Raw genomic sequence first — 27384 nt, 5'->3', positions numbered from 1 at the left:
ACTGATTTTCTTAGTAACACACACACAAACCTACAGTAAGGATTGTCATACAATCCCTTATTTCCGTCACAAAATATGTGTGACGCTAACATTCATCATTTAAAGGTGTATAAATACACCGACAGAGGCTGTGCATGAGTTACAGTATACACACAAAATCTGCGAAAAGGTAATTCTCTATTTTTACTTTTTAATTCACGATTTTTCTCTAATTGAGTAATATATCATATTTTATGAGGAAAGCTTAGAAATTTCCATATCTAAGCTAATTTATCTTATTTGTAATGTTTAGTGAAATTTCATCAAGATTTTCTTCACTGGTGAGAGAAGACTGAATAGTCCCATAGCACCATTTATTGTGGACAGTCATGGTTTCACTGGTTGTGGTGGCTGTATTTCTTCTCTGGGGGACCCTGTTTCAACCCCCCCCGGTGGCAGCATTCAAACCTCTTTTTCAGGGTGGCTCCGTCACCCATCGAGAAATCACTCAGATGGCCATCCTCCGCAAGACAGCAGAAGTGTGCCGTGACATAGCCACTGCCCTGGGACGAGACTTTACACTGGCTGTAAGAAAAGAACATGAGAGTGAACCAAATGAATTGTTCCAAGAACCAGGAAGATATTAGCATTTTATAGTCACACAAACTATTAAAAAAATGGTCTCTGATAAACAATCCTTGAAGAGACTTTATATATTTTGTTTTACAACAGAATATTTTGTTTCATACCTCAAATGTGATTTTTGAATCTGCTGTTTTTTTTGTTGTTGTTTGTTTTTTAAGTTGCTAAGTCTCAAGTTATGCTACACTGATTTGAAACCTGAATAAACAACTGAAGGTAATTTGAGTTATGTTTTTAATAATAAAAATAATAATAATAATATTCTCCACTTTCCACACCTCACTTCCAGATAAACAACAGACTGACTGTATCTGCTGTCCAACAAGCCTGCGCAACATCTCCTGATTCATCTTCTGCCATCTCTTCACTGGGTTTTTATTCAGCAATAACAGAGATTTATCTAAGCAATGCAGCCATAGATGTAGTGTATCTTCTGAGTGCGGCGCGTCACATTGATAATGAGGCTTTTGGTGAGGGCCGGGACCTCATCACTAGTGGCCTGGCTGCAGTAAAGGCCAGTGTGCAGCAGGGGAGCTATATCTCTGGTCGGATCACACTGGGGGCTGCATGTCATACTCTACAGGTACGTTATAAATGGAGATTATAGTAGGGTGGTCTGTAATCTTTTTTTTTTTTTTTTCATGCTGGCTTTATACCAGTATATATATTTGCGTTACATCCAAAAATATATATCAAAAGTGACTTACATGCATATGTTATCAGTTCATGCATTCCCAGGGAATCAAACCCATGTCATTGCTAGCACCGTTTACATGGAGTTGCCGATTCTCTATTCTCTTATTTTATTTTATTTTATTACCGCTTTAACATTTGTTTTAGCTCTGGTAGTTACAAATTGCGTTCCTCTAAGTGGTTGTTTTTTTAATGTACCCTGGGTTTTGACAGATCTGGGGAAAACAGCATTTTCCTATTTTGGTCATGAAACAATTAGCAATTAGATTTTTGAGCATACTTGTTTCTAATTATGAATTTAAGATAACCATAAAGAATGCAGTAAAGGAGACATGCGATTGTTTCTTGTACAATACCTCTGTGTTTAAATCAGCGTTGTAGGCTTGGTCTATGTTTTATCATCAATCTCAGTGGGACTTCCTGATAAAATTAAGGTAAAATAAAAAAGAATAAAAAATTAAGCATTTTAAAACGGCTATTCAATTTCTTTTACTTTTTCTTAATTTTTTTTACTTAACTAAGAGTATTTGTAAAAAACTTGTTTGTTTGGATGAAAATATTTGTATTTCATTGCATAGAAAGTAAAGTTAAACCAAGTAACATCTGCAAACATGATGACAGAGCTTTTTCAGTCCATACAGGTTTAGTTTAACCACCGCAAATGAACTGTATGCACATGTTCCAATATGTTAGACAACCACAAAGTGTATACATACTTTTAGAACGTTGGACAGTATTATTTGTAATATTTGATTTGCAATGTTTGTGTGCAGGATTTCTATAGCCACAGTAACTGGGTGGAACTGGGAAACACTGCTCCTTTCAGCCCCCTGATCAGACGTGAGCTTCCTCTCAACAATCTAGCAGGTATGACAAAATACAATTACCCTCATTCTACAATTTCCAGAGTGTTTTGAAACTAGTTTCACATTCTTATCTTTTATCTGTATGTACAGACCGCAGCACACCAACATGCAAAAGCTGCACTGGGAAAGACTGTAGTGATAACATTCTCCCAGAAATATTGCTGCATAAGAAACTAACCTCAGGGTATTTCAGCTTGGTCTCCTCTGCAAAACCTGTGGGTAAGGAAGCTTAGCATCCCATGTGTAGTGTTGATCTGCCTTTCAGTTATAACTCCTCTGTATAGGCCTGTCATTACAGTCCACAGGATGTTTGAAATTGGAACTATTAATCTATATATGCTGACATAATTTTCTCTCAGGCAAGTGTAGTCATGGTGGCCTTCTTGACTGGACCAGTTATAGAGACCCCACCGGAGGTATCAACAAGGATGACATCAGCTCAAGTCACGGCTTTCTTCACCAGCGTGCCGCTGAAATGGCCATCAACGCTACTATGGAACTGCTGCAAGACATCCGACTGGCCACAGGCAACCAAGCCTTTCTTCGGTACACATACCTTCTTTTTACACCACTCTTTGAGCTCTTCTTTAGCTAATTATAAAAAAAAGAAGCATTTAAGTCCTTCTGAAAAGTTCATATTTACGAGGTCATGTGTGTTCAATTACTTTGGTCAAAGTAACATGGCGATGTACCATTTCTACATAAAATTAAGCTCGATTTTTTAACTCTACCCAAGTGGGTATAAAATATTAATATAATATACACTTAAAATAATTGTACTTTAGTTTATTTTCTAACAATATATCTTATAAAAATATACATGAAGTGAAAATTCAGTTTATTTTTTAAACGTGTATTTATTTGCACTTTATTAAAAATATATTTTAGGTATATTTTAACTGTGTGCTGGAAATGATCACTGTAACAATGCACTGAAAGTATACTTTCATAATACATTATAGTATACAATAGTATTTTGTACAAAGTATAGCTAAGTATTATTTGTCTAATAATGTGTATTTGTCATGGGCAAGTTCACTAATGTAGCGCCGTTGGGATTCAGGAGACCCGAGTTTGAGTCTTGGCTCGTGGACCTTCGGTAGACCCGAGTTTGAGTCGTCTGTCTGTCTGTCTGCGATAGTGCTGCATTCACTCACAAAAATAAATGTTTTATATATTTACGGTAGGAAATTTACAAGATATCTTCATGGAACATGATCTTTACTTAATATCCTAATGATTTTTGGCATAAAAGAAAAATCGATAATTTTGACCCATACAATGTGTTGTTGGCTATTGCAACGTGTTACTTGTCACTGGTTTTGTGATCCAGAGTCACAATTTGTAATGTACTTGTAACAGAAATAAAGTACACTTTCATATCACTAATCAAGCCACAGACATATACTTAAAGTATATTTAGTATACTTTAAGTTGTTCAAATTTAGTACACAAAAGTACACTAAATACACTTTATGCTTTACTATGATTTAATTACAGCTAAAATATACTTAGTATAAAGTTTGTTGTTTCAAAATAGCACACTTCAAGTTAACTAATAATAATCATTAACACACTTGAATTATACTAAATTAGTCTGGCTGCAAGTATACTTAGCATATATTTTTTCCACCAGGGTATTCTTTTATAAAATGATGAATGAAGAATGCATGCCAGTGGCCTCATTTATAAAATGTTGTGTAGAAACTGTTCAACATTTGATCATACTATTTCTCAAATATGCGTATATGTAATTCAGAGAACGAACATACCTACAAATAAATAAAATGTGTGTATGCCTCACTTCCAGTTGTGAAATCTTTAAAAATCACAAATGATCTTGAAATTGAAGGCACTCTATCAATTTTACGGTAATTTCCTGGGATCAGCGCGCTGCGTGAAAGGGGCTGATGAAATGTCGACCCAGGATGAGCTACAGGACTGTGCAAGCATTAGGGGTGTTGATGGACTCAAATCTACTCCATCTGTATTTTGATCATCTGTATTTTGATCGTCTGAATCCGATCCGGATGTCTTTGATAAAAACGTAATTTTCTCATCTTTTTGCCTCTAAATGCTAAATTCAAGTGTTGATAAAAAAGAATGAATGAAGATAGAATAAAGCGCTGGTGGGGAAAGAGCTAACAATTAACTTCCAAATGCTTTACTTGAGAATGGTGAGCGGCAAGAATTTATTAGATTTCCAAATTCCTGCATTAGGCTCCTTCGACTCTCTACCACATTAAAAGTGTGTACTGTTAGGGGATTTAAAGTTAAAGATCCAAGGACCAGATATGATTAATTAAGTCCCGGAGTCAGAAGTGCAGTCAATTTAAGACAAGAGTCAGAAATATAATAAATTAAAGATATTTTTTACTGAAGAAGTTTTAAGTAGTGTCAAATGAGTGGACACTATAGGTTCCAGTGACCCCTGTGACCATAGCTGTCAGGGTACCCCAGCAAAACATCTCGTTGCGTAACCCTCGTTCCCTGAGGGAGGGAACGGAGACACCATGTCGAGACCGACGAATAGGAATCTCGCTAGAGAGGCCAATCTACTTAGATTGAAACTAAAACAAGCCAATACACATTGGCGTGCAATCATTTGCATCAGCTGTGCAGCCTCGCAGCGCGGGTATAACAAGCAGCTGGTGTGATTGCATTTTTTGCTAAGGAGCCAAGCCTGAAAAGCTGGTCGCTCCGGCGGGCAGCAGCAGATGTGGCAATGGGACGTGGCATCTCCGTTCCCTCCCTCAGGGAACGAGGGTTACCATATGTAACCGAGACGTTCCCTTTCGGTCGGTCAGTCGACGCCACGTCAAGAGCGATGAATAGGAATCCCTACTAAAGGGCCACAGCTGCTGCACCCCATCCAGCGCCCTGTGTAAGCCTCCACACCTTCTTGCCTGGAAGGACATAGGAGATGGGAGAAGGCTTACACCGAGTGTATCTGTCACTGTTGTTCTGTGATAACCCATACAGTGAGATTATTGGATAACACTGGGAAAGCTTGCCCGATCTGGGAGGGGAACGCTGTGGGAGCCACATTCTTAAAAGTGTTATGTAGGAATACACATATGGACTAACCCGAGGGTTGTACTGCATATGAATAGTGGGTGACTTAGCTCAAAGGAAAGACACAGGCTTCCATTTAGGAGCAGCCGTGGAGAATATACACACATGGGATCCCCGCAGGGTCACACATACTATGAGACCCAGCCTAGATCCGGTTCTCAGGGATTCAGCGGATAAGGCCTGGCACCGGACGCTCCGCCATGTCTGGGCCGAGGGTGCCTTCGCTCCAACCCTTGCTGCAAGAAGGAAAGCACTGACTCTATCGGACATCTTCGGGAGTCCTCTCTCTGAGGGGTACACCATTCGACGAACAGGTTCCACTTCAAGGCATACGCACGTCTCAATAGCCGCTTTCCGACCAAGTAGTTACAGGAACTTAGTTCTAGGAACTGTCCACTTCTAAACAGTTCTAAGAACTACTCTCCCCCAAACTCGGTTTTGCTGTTTGCGTTCGCACTGGCCAAGTGGCCATAGGAACTGGTAGGAGGGGTAAGGGAGTGACGCAAGCACGGTGACTTTTATTTTGACGGCGCGACGGACCTTTATTTTGGCGGCGCTGAGAACGCCAGAGCAAACAATGCTCGCATTCTCTGTGTTTATTAGTTAGCAATCTGTCTAACAGTACTGTTTAATATCTTATTAGATAGAACTGTTATAGAAAGTAGACAGTATATGAAATAAAGTTATTAGCCTATGCCGTGTGGTTGATGTCCAGTGTTGCTAGCTGGGCAGATAAACATAATCATGTTTGGCTTGGTCCCCTCAAAGTTGCGTTGGATTTTCTCTTCAGCATAAAGGTTTAGAGACCCATCTATCACTGTTTTCCATGTTTGTATAGTTAGTTTATGGAGTAAATATATAGGCTATAATCTGTGTGTTTACATTCTAGCTGTTTTAAAAATGGCGGGTGCTGGTGTTCCACGTGCGTTCGGTCAATCAGCGAACACTAACGTCACGGGTAGTTCCTATAGTGCTGGTTTAGACCCTACTCTGAAGTAGGACCTAAATTAGTTCCTCCAAATGGAGTTCCTAGAACTAAAATCATTCCTAGTTCCTGCGGTGCGAACACGCCGACATCCGGGTACTTTAGCCAATAGTTCTAGGAACTGTGAAAAGGTTCCTCCGGTCGGAAAGCGGCTATAGACAGCGCTCACGCATAAGTGATGATGTTAAGTACCTCTGGGGGTAAGTCACCTAGAACCTCCGTGGGCCTGGGAGGGACTGTCACGAGGAGCATGAGTTCTGGAAACCAGGTCCGTGTGGGCCAATAGGGAGCCACCAGAAGGACCTTCTCCTCGTCCTCCCTGACTTTGCACAGAGTCTGTGCAAGTAGGCTCACTGGGGGAAATGCATATTTGCGGAGGCCCCGGGGCCAGCTGTGTGCCAGTGCGTCCATGCCCAGTGTTCCCTCGGCCAGGGAGTAAAACAGCTGGCAGTGGGAGGTCTCTGAGAAGGCAAACAGATCTACCTGAGCCTCCCCAAACTCTCTCCAAATCAGCTGAACCACCTGGGGGTGGAGTCGCCATTCTCCCGGGAGGATAGCTAGTGATAGCTCGTCGGCCACACGGTTGAGCAACCTCAGATGCTTCTGACTCCAGAGGAGGAGATGGCGGGCGAGTTGTGACATACAATGGGAGCGTAGACCACCTTGTCGGTTGATGTACGCAACGGTTGCAGTGTTGTACGTACGGACCAGCACGTCTCTGCCCTGTATCGGACTCTTTAAACGCCTCAGAACGAGACATACTGCTAGCAACTCAAGGCAGTTGATGTGCCAATGCAGTTGGGGGCCCGTCTACACCCCTGACACTGCATGCCCATTGTACGTGGCACCCCAGCCAGTGACAGAGGCATCTGTGAATACCACAGCATGCCTGGGCACCGTTTCCAAGGGGACTCCTGCCTGCAGGAACGAGGGGTCTGACCACAGACTGAAGGTCTGGCGGCACACCGGTGTGATTGTCACCCGGTGGGTGGTGTGATGCCACGCCCATCTCGGGACTCGGCCGTGAAGCCAGTGCTTAAGCGGTCTCATATGGAGCTGCCCGAGCAGTTCAGCACCGACTGAGCACGTTGCTCTGTGAGGCGGTCTGTGCGACCGAATCCAACTCCATACCGAGCAAAGAGATCCTCTGCACGGGGGTGAGTTTGCTCTTTTCCCAGTTGACCTGAAGGCCCAGCTGGCTGAGGTGCCTGAGCACGAGGTCCCTGTGTTCGCGTAACTGATCTCGAGAGTGTGCTAGTATGAGCCAGTCGTCGAGATAGGGATGCGAACGCCCTGTTCTCTCATGGGAACAAGGGGCCCCTCCGTGACTTTCGTGAAGACACGGGGGACAGGGACAGCCCGAAGGGCAGGACCTTGTACTGAAATGCTCGACCCTCGAACGCAAATATACATACAGAATTATACATCATTCATCATTAAGTGTCTATTTTTTTGTGAATACTCACAATAAAAACAAAGTGTTGTGCTTTTTGCCAAATAAAGAAAAATAAACATGATGCGAGTTCTGCCTTCTCTCTGTCAGTGAAGTCCATTCTCAAACGCGTCCAAAAACGAACTGTACCTCAGCAAATACTTCACACAGGAACGAGTGATATCTTTATAAAGCTTGAATTCTCTTCTTTTAAATTAACATTTAAAACAAATATTCTCTGTTTATTTAATCTGTATGAAAAGAGAGAGATGTCAGTCGTTCTCAGTTCAGCTCATTATAGCTGGCTCTTCCTTCAGTAGCGCAAATAAATACAATAGAATAAAGATAGCCTACCAATAAAGAGAATTTTTTTTGAATAGGTCTAGCACTAGTATTCAGAAACAGGCTACTAGAAACTGAATAAAGTAATCAAATGCAAAATAACACTGGGTAATATTTTAGTCCTGACTAAATTAATTACATAGGCTATTAATCCAAATTCTTCAAATTAAAACTATCTTTTGTTGTTTTGACAACAATATTAATGAGACACATATGGCTTCTGTCCCTTTAAGAGCTAGTGCACGGATCCTGATTTCATTATAGCCTACTGTCCCATCATGCGTTTTATGCTGAAGACATAACCGACTGTGTTTAGAGGATACTCAACAAGAAATGTTTGACATAATTTTGCGTGTTTTTGTTTGTTAAAGTGATATAATCCGCAAAAAATAACTTTTGTTACTCGCGAGCTGTTTGTGAGCACGTCGAGTATAAACGCCTCGTCCGTTTGGGGAGGTGCGCGTGCAGGCAGCGGAGACTCGCGCTGCGGAGCCAGGCGAAAGTACAAACAAGCTCTTTGTGAAATTGCGTCTCGCAGAAAGTTTTAAAATGACTGATCTGATTGTATAGTCTGTGTAGATTAATTTACTCATACAATCTACATGCTAAAGTGCAGGAATGATTAAAATTATAAGCAATACCCGCGCCGAAATTCGAGCCCTGAGCTGGCTACATAAGCACAACAGTATCGATGCGGCAGCTGCTGTATCGATACGCGCATCGTCAGGAGTTCATGACGATGTATCGTTGTATCGATATTCTGAGCACAGCCCTAGTGGACACATGTGTTTTGTGGCCTTATTTCAGAAACTTTCATTTTTATTTTTTTCAATAACCATGCATAAACATTATTCTCTCAAAAATACAAACATGTACATACATGTTGCTCACATATTATTGTAGCCCTGTTTGTGCTAAATAGAGTGTAATTACACCTTTGCCATTAATATGTTTATAAGCAACTGAAAAAAGCACAAATGTCAGGGCATGTCAAAACATCTCAAGGACCCCAAAAACCCCTTAGACCCCAGACAGTTAAGGAACCGGAGCTTGTCGGTCCCCCTCATGTCGGCCAGACACAGTCAGAGGTGGCGTTCCTGGACCACCAAGGGGGACATCGTGCGACCCACTGACCGCGTGGTAACCTTCGACGCAAAAGGTTAAATCCAACGAGTACTTACAGGCCCGGGAAGGAAGACACGGTTCTCCGCACCAAGTGGAGTTAGGGCACAGCTGCATAGCAACGGCCCGTTCCACTGGCGGGATAAGGGTCATCAAGGGTGGTGAGGGAGGAGGAGCCACCGGGATGGTTTCTGGCAGTAAAAGGTGCCGTCCACGTCCCCGTAAGCTCCTCATGCACTTATGGGAAGAAAGGCACTGGGGTGGGAGAACCAGAGCGTGCCACCCCGAGATACCAATCGTCCAACCTCGAGGGTTCGGGACACGGTGGAGGGTTCCACACAAGCCCGACCCTGTTGGCGGCCCGGGAAAGCATGGCCATCTTCTCCTGGTCCGTCTTGGGCACCGCTGACACACCCGAAGGAGGTAGCGGCGCTGAGTCGACTGAAGTCTGACCCACCCTCCGATGCAGTGATTGACATCTGGTCGTCGCGGGGAGCACCAAAGGAGACAACCGGTACACACCTCAAGGGACCAGGTCCGGCGTTCTCCAATGGTGGCTCAACTGGCTGCGGAGCGTGAGAGGGGTGAGGGCTCCTAGGGGGTTGGTTCCCCCGAAGGAGACGCAAAAAGCTCAGAAGCAAAAAGCTGAAGTGCAATCACACCAGCTGCTTGTTATACCCGCGCTGCGAGGCTGCACAGCTGATGCAAATGATTGCACGCCAAGGTGTATTGGCTTGTTTTAGTTTCACTCGAAGTAGATTGGCCTCGCTAGCGAGATCCCTATTCGTCGGTCTCGGCGTGGCGTCGACAGAGCGACCGAAAGGGAACAGATAAATGTACACATGCTGAAGACCTTTCTCAAACAAAACGAGTCCATAATTCCTGGCATGGGCCAGTCCCTTCAGTCACCTCTCAGATATTTAATACAGACATTAGAGAATGAAAATAACATGAAAATAACATTTCACACTGGTAACTTCTATAACAAAGTAACATCTCATAAGCCAAGAGAAGTCATTCAACTCATGTGGTATTTAGAAGGAAAACTATTGATTAATACTTTGATTTTAATCACTGTAGCAAATTAGCTAAAAATAAATATGAATAATCAGTCATAACTTGTAATAATTAATTATATGAATTTCATAATTCATAATTATATGAATATTTGGATCAGTTAATAGAATTAATTTAATGTAGTAAAATTTATATTGCACTCAATCAACCTGTGCACCCCACTGAACACTCACTGTTAATTGTTTATTAATTCTAAGAAATGTTCAATTCCGGGGGAGGGAAATGTCTTTCTTACTGTACAGTACTACTAAGGAGCCTGTAGTCAAAATCTAAATCGTAAAATAAACTTTGTTACAAGCAGAGAATCAGAACCAAATACATATTGTGCACAAGTTTTATTAACTAAATCACAAGCATAACTAATCGATTTACACAACAGACAATCACACATACTTGGGTATAATGATAAGTGACAGAATGAAACCGGAAGCAGAAAATGGAACTATGGAAAAGATCCATTTAACTATGAAAAGAACCATCAGCTTATTATTTTCAGAGCACCTCATTAAATGTATACTTGCATGGCCTTTGTAGTGAAAGCATTTTGTGAAGTTCCTAAGGGAGGATTTTGAAGGTTCCATGAGTCTCAATCGATTTCTTCTGCATTGAATGAAGAAATGGTGATGGACTTGCATGGTTTGTTTGACTCTATCCGCATGGCTGGAGTGCAGATTGTGTCTTGCCGGACTAGGGCCGGAGAGGACATGCAGAGCTAACAGGAGAAGGAAGGAAGTCGGAAGAGTTTATTGTTGAAGTTGCGATTGACGACTTCTGCATTGAAGGAATAAATTGTGCCAAACTCCTGATGTTGTCCTTAATTCTGTTGTGGTTGAGAGAGTCCTCTCTCTCCTGAATGAGCACATTGCTGGTTTTGGGTCAATGCCTGCTGCCCTGGGGCCTGGTGTGGCCATGCAGGACAGCTACGCGAGCGTACCAAGAAGGCCAAGATAGGACCTAACAATTACAATTTAAAGCCTGAAAAAGGTCCCACCTCTCAGGGTTGGATCGACCAATAAGGTGGAATTTTCAACCGGGAACATACAATGATCACACACAATGTCCTGGGATGCATGTTCATTTATAGATCAGTTCGTCTATAAATTAATGCAGGGAAATCTGTTTTGAGGGCTGTAGGTCTTTCCTATGGCCTCAGTCTTGACCACATGACCACATTTTTAACAGCAATAAAACCATCTTATCTGATGGTCGCCCTGGCGACTGAGGCCTTTTCTGCTCTCTTGCCTCTTCTGGGGGGATATTTCATTCCTAAGAGTGGGCTTTAAAGCTTATTTGTTAAATGTAATAAATAGTTATGTGTCCGATTGTCTCAGTCATTACATCACTCATTAGATATATAGAAGCAGCAGTGGATTCCAGAATCCACCCCTTCAGTAAATCTGCTTAGAACCTGACGGGTCGCTAAAAACTTTTCCACGTCAAAGACCGTTTTTTTAAATATGAAAGTTAGCATGGATTTTAGAGTATGCACACACCCTAAGTTCAAATCGGTGTGTACGTACCTTTTATAAATGAGGGCCCCTACTGTGTTTTAGCATTTAGCTGTGTTTTAGTGTTTAGTTAGTTTTAGTGTTTTAGCTGTGTGGAATGCCATTTCTGCTGATGTGGATACACAGAGTTCTTTAGTTATAACGCCCCTAGAGTAACAAATTTATATGGCCAGTCTTATTTGTTTCTTTCTTTCTCTCAGATTGATGGGCCTCAGTCAGACCTCAGTTCTGGCTTTTGTGATTGACACCACAGGCAGTATGTCTGATGACATTGAAGAAGCCAAGAGAGTTTCCTTCAGTATCATAGACAGCAGGAGAGGAACACAGAAAGAACCTTCAGAATACATCCTAGTCCCATTTAATGATCCAGGTAGTCATCTTGTGTCTATATTATCCAGTTTTCCCCCCAACAAAGGGCAAAAAAGCAAAGGAGGCAGTGCCTCAAAACATTGAATTTGAATGACAAAATAATCAACAATCAACAGTAAAATATGAGATTTAATATTCTATAGACTACAATTTTTTATGATAGCTTATATGCACTCACTGTCCCACTGTGACACAGTGATGACACTCACTGTGGCGTGGTAATGCTGTGATTGGCTTGATCACGTGGTCAACATGAATGCCTGCCCATTATGTGTGTGTGCAAATGAGCCTGAATGCATCAAACATTGAGGCATTTGCATCAAGTGAAAATGGATGGAATAGTTACTAAACTATTCACCTATTCAGACATAATCACTTTTGTTCATGTTCAAATCTAACTTGCAATGACTTGAACATGAAATGATCTGTGAGTGAGTTGCTTTTTATGGCATATTAAAAGTACATATGTCTGCCATCATCAGTACAAGTGTAATGTGACGTTTGATCTGAATGATAGCTGAACAATAGTTAGTGGAAGTAAATTATGTAAAGATATTCAAAATATTTCTGTTAGATTATTATTAAATTATTACATTTAAATGATGTAAAACATTATTGTTTCTGTAGTGTTCTGTGATGTGTTTGTGTCATACAGATTTTGGACCTCTGACAAGGACTGCAGATGCAGATATTTTTAAAGCGAAAATCAATTCCCTCACAGCTTCTGGTGGAGGAGACTTTCCAGAGATGTGCATGTCAGGACTGCTGGTGTGTGTGTGTGTGTGTGTGTGTTTGTGTGTGTGTGTCTGTGTGTGTGTCTGTGTGTGTCTGTGTGTGTATATGTGTGTGGGGGTCTAGGAGAGTTTTGTAAACCTTGATTTAAACTAAGAAAAACACTCCTATTCACATTGATACAGTATATAAGATTATATTACTGATACAATTATCATGACTATCACAGCTGGTTTGAGCTTTATCTGAGATAAAGCCAGATTGAGAAATGAATAATATATTGAGGTCTTCTCATCTTGTTTTTTTCAGTTGGCACTAGCAGGTGCTCCTCCGTCTTCAGACATTTTTGTTTTCACCGATGCTTCAGCAAAGGACAGTGAATTAAAAAGCACTGTTCAGGCCATGATAGAACGCACCAAGTCAACAGTGAGTGCCTGCAGAACACTTCTACGTCATTGCTGCTAATTTGTAACTGATACTCTCTGCAATTTCTCTCTGCCCTCCAGGTCACTTTCATGTTGACTGACCCCTTCTCATTCCGTAGAAGACGGGATGTCTCACAATCTCAACAGTTTAATTCAAGATCAATTCCTCAGTCGGACATACAGCTGTACAGAGACCTGGCTCAGATTTCAGGTGGACAGACCATAGAGGTCCCAAGGGCTACACTGTCTCAGGCCACTGCAGTCATTACGGATGCATCTACCTCAGCTCTGGTATGTTCTGACAATGACTAATATATGTGTATATATATATATATATATATATATATATATATATATATATATATTTATATATTAGGGATGCACTGATACCGAGACCAGTATCGGTACCAGTTTTGGGATAGAGAATTGTCACAACCAATTCGTACAAATTCATACGAGTGAGTAAAAGATGGCTAATTCGTACAAATTCTTATGACCTCACTCGTACGAATTCGTTCGATTTGTCTAAACCCCAGTGATGGGTAGGTTTAGAGGTGGGGTCAGGGGTAGGTCATTCGTACGAATTCATATAAATTGGGCAACTCGTAAAATATGTACGATTCAGCAAAAATCGTACAAATTTATACAAGTGAGGTTTTATGAATTCGTACGAATTAGCCACCTCGTAAAATCCTCGTGAACCACTGACCCAATCCTTAGCGCTGAGCCTGCTGGAACAGCTCTAAATATGAGCTGTGCAATTAAATGATAAAATAGGATAGAGCAATAGAATGAACAGTGAAAGTAGCAGTAGATCATACAATACATTTAAACATGCTTAAGCATGATTTGCTAAACAAATTAAGCCAACTAATATGATTCATATTCTTTTGGTTTCTCTACCCAATATATTTAAAAGTAAAAAATGCAGTTAAAATACAGATATCGGCAAGTACCAAAACTGAAATTATCGGTATCGGACTCGTTCTGGAAAAAGTTAAATTTTTATTTGTTTCAATTTGGTGGTTGGAATTTTGCTGTGAAACACTGCAACATTGAAAACGTCTCTGTGTTTCTTGAAGGTGACTGTTCTTCAGGTTGTGAGAAGTCCAGCCATTGCAGAAAATTTTTCTTTTGTGTTGGATCCATCTCTGTCCAATGTGACTGTGTATGTCACCGGAGACTCTCCCGTCTTTACCCTCTACAGCCCTACAGGTGAGCCAACGCACCTCGGATATTGTGTGTTGATGATATGAGGGTTTTATTTTCTCCAATACAAAAATCCAGATGCCAGAATCATTGTTAAAAATAAGCTATGCTTCTCCTGCCTTTCAGGTGTGTCTCAGTCAAATTCAGTGGCAGATGGTCCTCTGGGTAGCATCCTGACTGTTGGGAATTTAAGGAGAGTTACACTAAACTCTGACAACCAGACAGGGATGGAATGGAAGATCAGCATTAACTCGGCAACTTTCTACAGCCTTAAAGTCACTGGCAAGTGGTTTTATTCTGCCAGATATGTAAACCATTGTTATTTAATTTTTGTATCAAATGTATTGTTATAATTACATTTATGTTTAATCTTGATTTTAGTTTAACAAACAATGGTTTTGAAAAGAAAATCAGTCAAATGTTTTCACTTGGAAGATTGCAATAATGTTGCATCTTGCAATAGTGCTACTTTCACTATATTTTAATTGTGACTACAGGTCAGAGCTCTGTGAACTTTCTCTTTAACTTTGTGGAGCAGTCAGAGGGAGGTGACATCATACCGAAAGCCAATCGTCCATTCATTGGTATGATATCATCTTTTTTCCCCCTAATATTTCCTCTTGATTATTTTTAGACAGTTGATTATTTCTTCTGACACTACCGGTCAAAAGTTTTGAGTCTGTAAGATTTTTTAGATGTTTTTGAAAGAAGTCTCTTATGCACACCCAGACTGCTTTTATTTGATAAAATAATACAGCATAAAAAACAGCTATAAACAGTAATATTGTATTATTATAAATATATATTATTACAATTTATAATAACTGTATTCTATTTTAAAATAATTTAAAATGTAATTTATTCCTGTCATGGTAAAGCTGAATTTTTAGCATCAGTTGAAAATGATCCTTCAGAAATCTTTCTTAAGAAACATTTCTGATTATCGATGTTAAAAACAGTTGTGCTGCTTAATATTTTCTTGGATTTCATTATCATTTTTTCAGGATTCTTTGATGAATAGAGAGTTCATTGTGTGTTTTTATTCTGTCCTTGCTGAATAAAAGTATCATTTAAATAAAAAAAATCTTTCTGATGCCAAACTTTTGAACAGGAGTGTATAAACATGAGGAAACTATCTTTATTTTAATTTTTTAGTGTCGTCAATGTGAATGAAAAAATGTTTCTTTAATTGTTGATCAGGTCGGAATGCTACTTTGTTTGTCTCTGTGACCGGAGGAGATTCAGTCACAGTGACTGACGTGCTTCTAGTTGAAGCTTCAGGATCTGATGTTGTTAATGGAACCATCAAAGCAGTGGGAGCGACAGACTTCCTGGTGAATTTAGAGAAAATCCCAGAGGGGGCATTTGTGGTCCAACTTAAAGGACTGTTGAATGACTCAACTCGATCTTTGCCTAGTCAATTCCAGAGACAGTCACCCACACAGCAAAAAGGCTCTAGAGTTACCATCACGGTGAGCTTAAGGGGATAGTTCAGCAAAAAAACATTGACACATGATTTTTATATAAGTTTAGTATGAGCAGCACAGAATATTCAATTAAATATATGCAAAATACATTCACAATATTTCTAACCATATTAACCATTTCACTTCTCAGGCCCAACCAGATAGCACTATAGAGCCTGGAATTCCTTTCGATCTCAACTTTACATTGGTCAATAACGCTACAGGGAGCTACACTATCCGAGCCCGGACTGACCGCGGCTTCAGCGTGTCTTTCCCCAGCTCTCTGAACGTGGGGACAGAGGGCAGCGCTCAGGGAACTGTAACACTGACCGCACCCTCCAACACAAAGTCAGGGACGGATGTCACACTCACTATTGAAGCAGAAGATCCAGAGTCCAGTGACTCGAATTACGTGGCACTGCGGTTCAGTGTCATGACTAAGGTAGCTGTTATGAAAGCGGCTAGAGTAGACATTATTAATAATTCCATCAGTTTGACTTATGTTGTATTTTCATTGTACTGTAAAAGATCTTCATTGAATAGAATAGCTTTCTTCGTGACTCATTGTTTTTGGTGCAAACAGTATTAGCATTTGATCCCTTCATCGACTCTGATTAACCTCAATTATTTTTATTTTTATTTTGGCAGGTGACTGATATTTCTAGCCCTGTCTGTCAGGTAGTGAGCATCAAAGCCAACTGTTCTGTGGAATGCAGCACGGCATCATGGGAACTCTCCGCCAACTTGACGGACGGGAATGGCACAGGCATATCTGGTGTGTCTTTCAACCGTGGGAACGGCTCTCTCAGCTTAAGCATTGTGATAAGTGAGGATGGCACAAATGTGACTGTGGCATCCTATAATGCTTCCTGTTGTTCTCAGGAAGTAGAGCTGGTAGTTGTGGACATGGTGGGAAATGTGGGCACATGTTTCACTTCTATAAAGAGTCCCTCTGTAACTGCAACCACAGTTGAGCCCTCTACAGTCACTAATAAGCCTTCGACAATCACCACGGTCATAACCACACCCAATAGAGGCTACTTTGTGTCTTTCTCAATGTCTGTTTTGCTCTGCAACTTAATTGCTTTTTTTATGTGAATAGGAGAAACTTCAGTTGAGTAGAAACTTATATAATTATATACAAATAACATGCCTCTGAAGTACATAATCAATGTCTAAATCATGTGACAATGCTTAGGTGTAGGATAAAATTGTTTGGAATATAAATTATCTTTTTCTAATTCTTTAAAAAAAAAAATCTTTATGTGCAATAATCATTGAAAATTATTACAGAAAACAAAGAGTTGCCTTTTACTTAAAGCTGCAGTCCTTAACGTTTGGCGCTCTAGCGGTTAATAAACAGAACTGCATGCGTACTGCGGTCTAAAATAGTCAGAATATAAACACTTATTATAGGTGGACTGTAGTGATTCAGGATAAGACAAAAACACGGTTTGGAAAATGGATTCATGATGTACTTGTTCATTTTATAATTTTTGTCCCTGAGTTCAATATGCGCAACCCCCTTTTTCCTGAGCATGTTATTGGCCAAGGCTTTCCTGTCCCTGGAAAGAGCTTCTCATCTATTACAATCCTCTATAATAAACAGTAGATGGCATCATAAAGCCTGTTTTTTTCACAGAGGATTGCTTTTAAAATATATTATTTGGGGTTTATATAAATATAGGCCTATTATTAAACCATTTTGCCCAAATAGAAGAAAAAATTATCAGGTAGGCTACAGTATCTTTAAATTAACTGTCTTCACTTTCTTTTTTTATAGTAAAGTACGAAGTTATTAAGAGATAATTAAGAAGTTATTATTCAGAAATAATTAATATAAAAAATAGGGAGAGTTCAGCTGTAACCTGTTCTTATTAGGTTTGAAGCAGTGTTTGACTGAGTTAAGTTATATCCTGTCTTTATAGACTGATGCCACATATGTGAAAAAATTTAACTCCCTAAAATATAGGGAATTTATGTCTTTCACCATCTACCATATATAATATTGTGAAAAGATTCAGGGAATCCAGATAAATCTCAGTCTGTGTAGGTCAAGGCAGTAGACCTCCGTTGAATGTGCGTGACCTTTGAGCCCTCAGATGGCATTGCATGAGAAACCATCATGCTACTCTGTTAAATACAGCCACATGTGCTCTGGAGTACTTTAGAAAACCATTTCGGAGTCTGGCGCTGCATCAAGAAATTCAACTTGAACTTACGCAAGGAGAAAGCTATACATCAGTTCTATGCGGAGATGCCGGGCGAGTTCTCTGGGCCTGAGCTCATCTCAGATGGTCTAGAAGACAGTGGAAATGTGTGCTGTGGTCAGATGAGTCCATGTTTCAGCTTGTTTTGGGGAACAACATACATCTAGTTCTCAGTCTCAAAGACGAAAGGGACCAACTAGACTTTCATCAGTGACAGGTGCAAAAGCAAACATCTGTCCTGGTATTGGGGTGAGTATGGGTGACTTGCATTTGTGAAGGTATCACTGACATGGAGGCATATATTTGAATTGTACAGAGATATAAACTGCCGTCAAGATGACATCTTTCCTGGGAAGCAAGACAATGCCAGGTCTCATTCTGCACATGCTAAATCTGAGTGGTTTCTAGACACTCTGCACCATAGAAGGGATGTGCCTGCCTGCAGTCCTGTCTTGTATCAGACAAGATTGGGCAAATATTCCACTTACAAAACTACAACAATTAGTATCCTCAACTCCCAAATGATTAAAAAGTGTAATTAAAAGGAATGGTGATGTGACACAGTAGTAAACATGCCTCTGTCCCAACTTTTGTGGAGTATGTTGCAGCCAGCAAAATCAAAACTTTGTTTATATTTACAAAATAAAATTAAGTTGGTCGGTGAAGACATTGGAAATATTTTCTATATTTTGTATTGTCAGGTAAATAAAGCTTCAAGAGAATTAACAAATCACAGATTCTTGATTTTATTCCATTTTACAAAATGTCCCAACTATTCTGGAAATGGGGTTTTGTGTCAATGTTTGGCACAATATGGCTGCCGTCGCATCAAACGCTTTGAGTACCCAGAACAGTGCTATATAAGTGTAACAAATTATTAATTATTATTATTCTCCACTATCGATAGGCTACTTAACCTCAGCTCAAGTATCATCAGAACTTCATGATATGAGAAAACATTGCTAGCACTTGTCCTACTTGTAAAGTCTTTAACTCCCCAGCTAGTCCTTTACAATGTAACCTGTCCTCCATCTCAGCTGTCAGCCCCACGAGACGAGACACTACATTGGGTTCACGAGAACGAGACGATGATTGCATAATATTTTATAGAAATCCTCAATAACAAAATTCATGACTGGATAAAATAGTCTGCAGGTGCATTTTGAAATGTTTTAACTAATAATCTTCTAATTAATGTCATTTCAGTTATACTTTATGAGTATGAATTATCAAATGCATTGAAAGACAACAATATACAACCACTGTAAAAGGTTTTGCAACAAACCCAACTTACTGTACATTTATGAGCTTCCAGAACTTCTGATTGAGGCTGTGTGTGACCTCCTAATTACAGTTTTTCTGAATTGCTAAAACACTAAACCCCATTCTCTGAACCAAATTCTAAAAATATTATATATTATATATAAAATATTAAACAAGTTCAGGCAGTTAAAACACTGTTTGCAAATCTCATGAACTCTTTTTGCAAAACTCTCAACACATTTTTCACTGTGATGCACGCTAAACACAGGCAGGCAAAAGTTAAACACAACTACAAAGTTGTCATTGTTTACAATGACTCAAAATTGTTCACGTTTAATTCTAATAATGTGACCAAACCAACTAATACAAGTCAGTCTAGAGTCACAAAATTTACTCAAAATGTTGCACTGAATGTTGATACCAACAATGGATGGAAACAATATAAGAGGGAGAGCAGGTGTGGATAATGTTGTAACCGAGGTTACGTTAGTAACCGAGTACGTTCCCTTTCAAGAACGGTTCACTCGTATTGCGTTGCTAGACGCTATGGGAACCCATTTCAAAACGCTGTGCTATTAGCTGACGACTTCGCTCTGAACTATAGTCTGAGGCTGTGAAGCCCGAGGCTTATAGTAGAACTAAAAGTCAAATACCAACTGGGGATGGACCAATGTCGGAGCCCACGAAGGGATACCTAGAGGTTTGGGCCCTTCAGGGGTCAAGACCTCCTAGATAGAAAGGACTTGTGCCTGCGTGCCGGCACCTCCAAGTTGTAAAACCTCATAAATGTGGACGGTGAAGACCAGCCGGCCGCCGCACAAATATCTTCAATTGGTAAACCACTGGACCATGCCCATGAAGAGGCCATGCTCCTTGTGGATTGAGCCCTGACACCTATGGGGCATTGAAGTCCCATTGATGCGTAGGCCAAAGAGTCTACTTTCCAACGTGAAAATCTTTGCTTCATGACCGGGAGCCCTTTGGTGCGGCTGCCAAAGCATACAAAGAGCTGTTCCTACTGCCTGAACAGGGAAGAATGCTCTATATAAACTCTGAGAGCCCTCACGGGGCAGAGTAGACTTAATTCTTAAATCCGACAGGGGAAGGGCAGATAGTGAAATGACCTGGGCTCTGAACGGAGTTGAGAGCACCTTGGGTACATAGCCATGTCTTGGTTTGAGGACCAATGCACGCCTTAGAACGTTTGTCAACCAATCAGATTCAAGCATTCAACGGCCCTGTAGTATAAAATGTAATAATACATTGTGCTATTATACCTTTATGACAATGTAATACATTGTGAAATTATACCTTTATTACAGTGCCATAATACATTGTGTAATTATACCTTTATTACAGTGTAATAATACATTGTGTTATTGTACCTTTATTACAGTACAATAATACATTGTGAAATTATACCTTTATTAAAATATAATACATTGTGAAATAATAACTCTATTTCAGAATAATAATGCATTGTGAAATTACAGTGTAATAATGCATTGTGAAATTATAACTTTATTAAAATATAATAATACATTGTGAAATTATACCTTTATTACAATGTAATAATACATTGTGTAATTATACCTTTATTACAGTGTAATAATACATTGTGTCATTATGCCTTTATTACAGTGCCATAATACATTGTTATACCTTTATTACAATGTATTAATAAATGTGTAATTATATCTTTATTACAGTGTAATAATACATTGGGTTATTATAACTTTATTACAGTGTAATAATACATTGTGTTATTATACATTTATTACAGTGTAATAATACATTGTGTAATTATACCTTTATTACAGTATAATAATACATTGTGTAATTATACCTTTATTAAAATATTATTCATTGTGAAATTATACCTTTATTACAATGTAATAATAAATGTGTCATTATACCTTTATTACAGTGCCATAATACATTGTGTTATTATAACTTTATTACAGTGTAATAATACATTGTGTTATTATAACTTTATTACAGTGTAATAATACATTGTGTTATAATACCTTTATTACAGTGTAATAATACATTTTGTTATAATACCTTTATTACAGTGTAATAATACATTGTGTTATTACACCTTTATTACATTGTAATAATACATTGTGTTATTACACCTTTATTACAGTGTAATAATAAATTGTGTTATTATACCTTTATTACAGTGTAATGATACATTATTATTATAATTTATTACAGTGTAATAATACATTGTGTAATTATACCTTTATTACAGTGTAATTATACATTGTGTTATTATACCTTTATTACAGTGTAATGATACATTGTTATTATAATTTATTACAGTGTAATGATACATTGTGTTATTATACCTTTATTACAGTGTAATGATACATTGTTATTATAATTTATTACAGTGTAATAATACATTGTGTAATTATACCTTTATTACAGTGTAATAATAAATTGTGTTATTATACCTTTATTACAGTGTAATGATACATTGTTATTATATTTTATTAGAGTGTAATAATACATTGTGTTATAATACCTTTATTACAGTGTAATAATACATTGTGTTATTATACCTTTATTACAGTGTAATAATACATTGTAATAATACATTGTGTCATTATGCCTTTATTACGGTGTAATAATACATTGTGTTATTATACATTTATTACAGTGTAATAATACATTGTGTAATTATACCTTTATTACAGTGTAATAATACATTGTGTTATTATACCTTTATTACAGTGTAATAATACATTATGAAATTATAACTTTATTACAGTGTAATGATACATTGTATTATTATATATTTATTACAGTGTAATAATACATTGTGTTATTATACCTTTATTACAGTGTAATAATACATTATGAAATTATAACTTTATTACAGTGTAATGATACATTGTATTATATATTTATTACAGTGTAATAATACATTGTGTCATTATGCCTTTATTACGGTGTAATAATACATTGTGTTATTATACATTTATTACAGTGTAATAATACATTGTGTAATTATACCTTTATTTCAGTGTAATAATACATTGTGTTATTATGCCTTTATTACAGTGTAATAATACATTGTGTTATTATACCTTTATTACAGTGTAATAATACATTATGAAATTATAACTTTATTACAGTGTAATGATACATTGTATTATATATTTATTACAGTGTAATAATACATTGTGTCATTATGCCTTTATTACGGTGTAATAATACATTGTGTTATTATACATTTATTACAGTGTAATAATATATTGTGTAATTATACCTTTATTACAGTGTAATAATACATTGTGTTATTATACCTTTATTACAGTGTAATAATACATTATGAGATTATAACTTTATTACAGTGTAATGATACATTGTATTATTATATATTTATTACAGTGTAATAATACATTGTGTTATTATACCTTTATTACAGTGTAATAATACATTGTGCAATTATACCTTTATTACAGTTTAATAATGCATTGTGAAATTATAACTTTATTACAGTGTAATGATACATTGTGTTATTATACATTTATTACAGTGTAATAATACATTGTTTAATTATACATATATTACAGTGTAATAATACATTGTCATTATGCCTTTATTACAGTGTAATGATACATTGTGTAATTATACCTTTATTACAGTGTAATAATACATTGTGTAATTATACATATATTACAGTGTAATAATACATTGTCATTATGCCTTTATTACAGTGTAATAATACATTGTGTTATTTTACATTTATTACAGTGTAATAAGACATTGTGTAATTATACCTTTATTACAGTGTAATAATACATTGTGTCATTATGCCTTTATTACAGTGTAATAATACATTGTGTGATTATGCCTTTATTACAGTGTAATAATACATTGAGTTATTATTAGGGATGTCCTGATCAGGTTTTTTTGCCCTTGAGTTCCATTCCGAGTCATTTGATTTTGAGTATCTACCGATACCGAGTCCCGATCCGATACTTCTATAATACATTAAAAAAAAAAATAAACGAGCGAAAAAACAGATCCAGGATGTTCCTTATTTTTTTTATTAATTCACCTTATTTTAACATTCAACAACTCTTACAAACAGAGCACTGTGAGGTAGCTTGAACAAACATTTATGTAATAAATAACATAAATTCTTCACTTTTACAGGGCTTGAATTTCGGTGTGGGAATGTGGGGATTGCACATAATTTAAACCATTCCCGCAAGGTTAGCTTTTATAGTGCAGAAATTCCCGCACAAATATATTTGCTTCATCTCAGAGCAAATGATTAAAAAAAAATCACAGATGCGAGAAAAAATGTGTCAAACTGTCTTTTATTTTCTAATTTAATTCTCTGTCTTCCGCTGAGCCCTGGCTGTAGCAGGCCCGGCTCCAGATATGAGCTGAAAGGTGGGCCAAGTGATATTCCAGGTGTGGGGGGGGGGGGGGGGGGTAATAATACATTGTGTCATTATGACACTACTATGACACTACAGTGCCATAATACATTGTGAAATTATAACTTTATTACAGTGTAATAATGCATTGTGAAATTATAATACCTTTATTACAGTGTAATGATACATTGTGTTATTATACATTTATTACAGTTTTAACCCTCTGGGGTCGACAAACGTGCCCGCGCGTTTTGCCAGATTTTCTTCACATTGTAGCACAATAAACTTAAATTACTCCGTCATTTATGGTCATACAGAAAAAAGAAATATAAAAAAAGAATCTGTGATATTTCTACTTTTGTATGTGTCCACTTACAATCAAATCAAAACATTGTGCTTTTGTAAAATAAAGAAAATAAACAGGGTGTGCTTTCTGCCTCCCCGTCTTTAATTCTCTCGAAGGCAATTGGCTCCCTTGCGTGATCCCAATTCGTCAGGGAACTCCCTCGACGACACGTCGGAGTTCCCAGGACGAAAGGGAACTTTCTTTTATCTTAGATCCATCTCTGTCCAAAATGACTGTGTATGTCACCAGAGACTCTCCAGTCTTTACCCTTTAGCCTGTGCATCTATGAACAGAATGCTCATCTTGTGCTTAATAAACCAGTTTTTCATGCTTAATGCTTCTGGAAGCTCATATGTGTGTAACAGATAAACAACAGATTCTAATGATTCAGTTGTAATGTTTTTTCCCCTGCCTTTCAGGTGTGTCTCAGGTGTGTCTCAGTCAGGTTCAGTGGCAGATGGTCCTCTGGGTAGCATCCTGACTGTTGGGAATTTAAGGAGAATAAAACTAAACTACATTCTAAAATGCACACACAGACAATAGCCTATAGCTTGCATATCTCGTGCAAATTGCGCGCCCACGGAAACATTCAGTAGCGCAGAAATGTACTGTCAACACTGTTCTGTGATTTATCAATAAAATATCTTAGAAACTGAAATATTCTAGCATATATTTCTTAGTAACTAAAACCCACAGCTTCACCGTTAGTAGAGAGACGCTGCAAAGTAGAATTAATTCACACACGCAATCGCTCTCTCACAAATGCATTCATATAAATGTAATCTTTACTGTGCTACTTTATCTGTATAGAACAAGCAGAAATCTGTGAGAAATATAATAATCCAAGGACAAATTAATTGATAAAAATCAGGTGTTATGTAGGAGCAATAGCCTTGTGGGCAGCGCTGTGGCATATGTGTCATAGCTGTGCACAAGGCAACTCGAGTTCGAGTTTTAGATCGAGGTTCAGGCTTATTTGTTCATTAATAACGTCATCGGTGAGTAGTTGACGTCAACTTGACTTTGATCACAAAAATCTGAAGTCCTTCAACCCTTACTTGCTATCATGTTTTTTTTAACCAGCCATTTAGCTTAAAACGGTAGTTCACCCAAACATTTAAATTTTCATCATTTACTCATGTCATTCCAAACCCATTAGACTTTTATTTATTTTCAAAACACAAATTCAGATATTTTTATTATTTTTTAAAATAAGCTTTTAATATAACATTTTTTATATAAGACATTTTTTAATATAGCTTATATATTTAATATAAGCTATGCTTGGTTTAAGCTTTTTTAATACAAGCTTATTTTTAATATTATCGCAAATTATTATTTCCAAAGCAAAGTAAATGCATATATTCATGTCTTTATTGCTTTAATTGTAAATACAGGTCAGAGTACAGTGGATGTCCTCTTTTTCTTTGTGGAGATATTTGAGGGAGGTCACGGAGACTCACAGGGACAGAGTTTCACTCGCCCTTTTATTGGTACAGTATTGAAATCTTCTTCAAATAGGCAGATTTTTTTTAAATCACCAGATTAAATCCACACAAAATTCTAATTTTTATTTAGTTTCAGAATTCAAAAAAATAAAAATTCCCCCATGCATTGGTTTTAATAATTCAAAGCCGAGGTCTTCAACCCTCTTCCTGAAGACCCCACTGTCCTGTAGAATTCAGCTCCAACCCTAATCAAACACACCTGAACCAGCCAATTAAGCTATTCAATATCACTTGAAAATCACATGAATGTGTGCTGAAGCAGTTTGGAAATAAACTTATGTACATGACAACAATGTACTAAAAGTAGAAAGGTTTTACCTTCTGTTCACCTGGAAAACGACTAAAAATGCTGTATTATGCAGGCCAGGCCAGTAGTTGGCGATGTCACTTTGTAAAGAAACACTATGAGTATACTGACTGAACACGTAATATGTATGCACATGACATCACTGTTTTCTACCCATTCGCATTTTGTAGTTAACACAGAGATGTTAATGTTATTATTTTCAAAAACTTGCACTCTGTAAGCCATTTTTGCACCCGTTTTATTTTCTTGCCCCCCAAACTCCATTGTTAAGTAAATGAACAGCCAAAATGCATTAAAAGTTTCCTGTTTTTAGTTTAAAATGGTGTTTAAATGGCCCCTTAGCTGGACAGTGTATCCGCAGGAGCAGGGTTGAAGACTTTAAAATGTTTCTCTAATTGTTGATCAGGTCGGAAAGCTACTTTGTTTGTTTCTGTGACTGACGTGCTTCTAGTTGAAGCTTCAGGATCTGATGTTGTTAATGGAACCATCAAAGCAGTGGGAGCGACAGACTTCCTGGTGAATGTAGACAGAATCCCAGAGGGAGCATTTGTGGTCCAACTTAAAGGATTGTTGAATGACTAGTCGATTACAGAGACAGTCACCCACCCAATATAAAGGATATAGAATAACCATTACGGTAAGAAATATCTATGAAAAAATGTTGTGTACACAAACACAAATAGCTGTAATTTATAACAATCATTAAACAAAAATAGACTTAAATTTACATCACAGATTGGTACAAAAAAAATAGTAGCAAAAACCACATCACTGTATGAGACAAATAACATACATTAACCATTTCTGTTCCTCCACAGGCCCAATCGCAGAACATTGCACAGCCTGGAGTCCCACTCGGTCTCAACTTCACAGTGACCTCTAACACTACTGGCGGCAACTACACTATCCGAGCCCGGACTGACCTGGGCTTCAGCGTGTCTTTTCCCCACTATCTGATCCTTGTGGCAGGAGGAAGTGCTCAGGGAAACGTCACACTGACTGCACCCTCCGATACCGAGTCCGGGACAGATTTCACACTCACTATTGAGGCAGAAGCTCCGGGCTCCACCGACCTCAATTATGCCATAGTGCAATTCACTGTCTCCACAGCAAATGTTTTTTTCAGTGGATGTTACGCACTTTCCATGTGTCTTTCTATCTCCTGTTTTTTTTTTGTTTCCCATTTTGTATGATTCTATGTTGCATTGTATGTTGCCAATGTAGGATTGAAAATAATCAAATATATCTGAAAATGAACAATTAAGGGATAAAAGAAGATTGTATCTGTTGCTCTGTCTCCTTTTATTCTCTGGCTATCTTTCTTGAGGCACTCTTTCTTTGGCTCCTCTATTCTTTGTCACTTACTCTCTTCTCTCTTTCTCTCTCTCTCTTCTCTCTCTCTCTCTTCTCTCTCTCTCACTTCCT

At 38.1% G+C, this 27384-nt stretch overlaps 1 protein-coding gene and 1 pseudogene across 2 annotated transcripts; both read left to right on the top strand.

The window, feature by feature from the left end:
* LOC311078178 (von Willebrand factor A domain-containing protein 7-like) lies at positions 1–18864 on the top strand. Its single transcript, XM_084106893.1, has 16 exons — positions 1–169; positions 293–566; positions 911–1204; positions 2088–2181; positions 2271–2399; positions 2540–2726; positions 11922–12091; positions 12746–12858; positions 13132–13248; positions 13329–13538; positions 14330–14462; positions 14583–14738; positions 14954–15040; positions 15657–15928; positions 16074–16364; positions 16571–18864. The coding sequence occupies exons 2-16, from the start codon at positions 369–371 to the stop codon at positions 17018–17020; spliced, it is 2901 nt and encodes a 966-aa protein (XP_083963019.1). The 5' UTR covers positions 1–169; positions 293–368; the 3' UTR covers positions 17021–18864.
* LOC311078002 lies at positions 18180–27189 on the top strand (annotated as a pseudogene). The gene is made up of 5 exons: positions 18180–18249; positions 25542–25637; positions 26366–26596; positions 26778–27074; positions 27184–27189. The product of its transcript is annotated as an uncharacterized misc_RNA (transcript).
* Positions 27190–27384: the final 195 nt, after the last annotated feature.

This window comes from Abramis brama (genome assembly GCF_963993115.1).
Source record: "Abramis brama genome assembly, chromosome: 2".
Classification (NCBI taxonomy): domain Eukaryota; kingdom Metazoa; phylum Chordata; class Actinopteri; order Cypriniformes; family Leuciscidae; genus Abramis; species Abramis brama.
Note: the sequence above shows the minus strand (reverse complement) of the source record. Positions and strands in the feature narration are given on the sequence as shown.